General features: G+C 31.3%; 1 protein-coding gene across 1 annotated transcript; it reads right to left on the bottom strand.

Moving 5' to 3' along the window:
* Positions 1 to 208: 208 nt before the first annotated feature.
* LOC111031283 lies at positions 209 to 3,285 on the bottom strand. The gene has a single exon (XM_022311159.1). It carries the CDS (start codon positions 2,705 to 2,707, stop codon positions 239 to 241), a length of 2,469 nt encoding a protein of 822 aa, XP_022166851.1. The 5' UTR covers positions 2,708 to 3,285; the 3' UTR covers positions 209 to 238.
* Positions 3,286 to 3,325: the final 40 nt, after the last annotated feature.

The raw sequence follows: 3,325 nt of genomic DNA, 5'->3' as shown, positions 1-3,325 counted from the left end.
TACAGTATACACCACTCTCCATATGGTGTGCAGACCAAGGGCGGATCCAGCATGTATTTACGGTTGGGGCACTTTATAGGAAAAATTGTATAATATAGATATAGCCCCCCACCAAAAAAAAAAAAAACCATGTGATAAAAATGTATGTTTTTTACTTTTATTTTTAATCTTATAAAATATTATCTTATATTTTATAATTTATTCATAAATGGAACTTAACTTAATGCTTTTATTACATTTATAAAATAAAATCTAATTTTCTATTCTTTGTTTTCGATAATCTGTCAATCACAGTATCTATGTCAATATCTTCTTTTTTGTGCGCATGAATAACGGCCAAATCTGATAATCTGTCTTCTGACATCCTACAACGCATCCATGTCTTAATCCTTCTAAGTGACGAAAAACTCCTTTCTGCCGAAGCAACACTAACTGGTAAAGTAGTCAAAACTGTGAGACACATATTAATAAGTGGAAATATTTCTTTATCACATTTTATCAGAGTATCTAAAGCTGAATTTGGTATGTCAGAATTTTTATCTTTCCACTGTTGGTTCCACCACTGTAATTCTCCTTTTAATTTAATAATGAAATCTTCTTCATTCACAATTCGTTTGCTCATTTCTTCGACATTGCCAAACTGTTTCCAAATTATACGTAAATTATATTCAAAATATTCAAGGGATTGAGACATAGGTACTTGAGGAATAAATATCCCCAAACTAAATATACTTAGAGTTTCTTCGGTAAAACGATCGTTTATATCATTTATTATAAAATCAAGGAATGAATTATATATAGCTACACGGAAATAATCTTCTACTGAGTCAGTTGAATAATTTACTCTGTTAATTTGTTTCTTTACTGTTCTTGGTTTTAATATTGGTATATGAAGATCTTCCATTTGTTTACTGGCTTTTAAAAAAATTTCTTGAAAGTTTGTTTCACAATTTTGACGAAGTGATTTTAACGTTTTAACGGTAGTTTTAATAGCATCGTTTGCAGATTTCTTATCGAAACTTTTTTTCTGAAGAATAGTGCTTAATGGCAATGTAATTGAAAATATTGATGACGTTACGAAAAGAGTTATAATAAATTCACAATCTATTGAGTTATAAAGCAACTTTGCCTTACTTGACGATTCGCGTTCATCCCAATTAGCAATATCATTTAAAGATTCAAGAATTTTAGGCAAGCCAGTTAAAAACTGTAAAACCGCTGTATGCCTTTCAATCCAACGAGTTTCACATAAAGAATGTAATGCAGCATGCAAACATGATTTTAACACAAAGTTACGTTTTGAACTTGAATTAAAAAAATGTACAATTTCTTTGATTTGACCAAATGCATTACGGATCGATTGAATTTGACAACCTTTAGCTATAGATAAATTTAAGTTATGATTAAAACACGGACACCAAATAGCTCCCGGAATTTCATTTTGAATAGTTCGAACAGCTCCACAAATTTTAGAAGACATTACACTGCACCCATCTGTTGATATACCTACACAATTTTTCAAAACTAATCCAAGTTTCTTCATGATTTTTAAGACTGTTTTACCAAGAACTTCACCACTTAATTTAGGCTCAGTATTAATAGCATCAAAATTTTCTTTATGTGGATCGATAAAAGTGATAAAGTCTTCTTGTATAGAATTATTATAAACGTATCTTATAACCAAACACAATTGAGACGTATGACTCATGTCCGTAGTTTCATCAAACATGATGCTATAGAAGGTAGAACTGGAAATTTTTTTCAAAATATTTTCTATTATAATATCACTTATTACGGATAAAATTTCATTTTGTGAAGTTTTACTTATATACGTCGCATTTGAATTAGATATCTCAAAATGTCTTTTTAATTCGATATCCCCAGACTCAATTCTAAATTTTAACAGTTCTCTAAAATTTCCTTCATTTCCTACAATGGAATTTTGATTTGAATCCATATTATCAATTAAATTTCCATCATCTCTATGACCACGGAGGGCAATATTTTGTCTTGCTAAAAATAAAAGTGTCTGAATAATGGGACGTATTCTTTTCCTATTTTCGTCAACTGTTCTCATACGTTGAGTACTTACTAAGTTAATGATTTTTTTTTCCGGATTTTCATAATTATTTATAAAATCTTTAGATTTCAAAACAGCTTCCCTGTGGTATTTTGTATTTTGATGACTATTCAAATCTCCCGAATTTCCCAATAAGTTTTTAAATTTCACCATAGGCTTAGTGACAAGTATACCTAGAGGCATAGCATTTTTATTACCAGTACCATGTCCTTTAAAATAGAATAAACTACAATATTTGCAAAACAAGCCTTTTTGATTTTCAGAAAAAACAGTCCATGGATATAAATCAAGATGCTTTTGACTTAAATATCGACGTATTTCTTTTCCATCACGATTTTCAATGGAATAAGGGAATTTAAAATCTTTTGGAGGATTCCAATGATTTTTTAAAAAATTATAACGTGTATGATCATCGACACATGTGTTCAGATTCAGAAATAAACCTATGTCATAAGTAATTATCATCGAATTGGAAGGTGATGAATGTATGGAATTTTCTGTTTCATTTTTTTTTGATTCAGTTGGTTCAGAAGAATTAGACACTGTATCACTAAAAGTGTCCATAGTTTTATTTTTTTTGAAAAATTTCAGAAGATCGTAATTGCTTGCGTTTCTTTTTCTCTGCATTTTCAAATTATATGCAGTATATTTTTACCAATAATTGGTTCTATTTTAATTATTATAAATAGTATATTTACCAAATATAAAGTTCAAAGATGAAATGAAACCGTTGTAGTCACACTCAGCGGCCGTCGTCATTGACTCGTCGTCAGGAAATAAAGCCGTATCATAATAATTTGTATAATCGTGGTTATGATATTTTGACATTGAGTTATCGGAATTATTTTTGGCTCATACAGTCGTACGGGCCGTATGATAACGTGCGGTGATGGTGACCGGGGAACGCATGTGTATCGCCGTATGCCCGTATCGGTCAATTAGATATAGGTATAACGAACGGGATTACGATAACGCGCGTGTAACGTGTGTACTGTGTAGTGTGTACCGACTACAGAGCGGCGGGCACCGAGCCTAGATAAAGAACAATGATCACATAGTAATTAGTAGTATGGTCGCATTCGTAGTGTTTATAAATATTTTATTTTTATACATTTCCGACGATACGTAGACTTCGATACTAAAATTTTTATTTTTTTTTCTAACGGGGATGGCACTTGCCACCAGTGCCCCCCCCCTGGATCCGCCCTTGGTGCAGACTAGAATTCGTCCTAAATAATGTTTAAT

The sequence above is a fragment of the Myzus persicae genome, unplaced genomic scaffold, assembly GCF_001856785.1.
Source record: "Myzus persicae strain clone G006 unplaced genomic scaffold, MPER_G0061.0, whole genome shotgun sequence".
Classification (NCBI taxonomy): domain Eukaryota; kingdom Metazoa; phylum Arthropoda; class Insecta; order Hemiptera; family Aphididae; genus Myzus; species Myzus persicae.
This window is presented reverse-complemented; position numbering and strand designations above follow the sequence as displayed.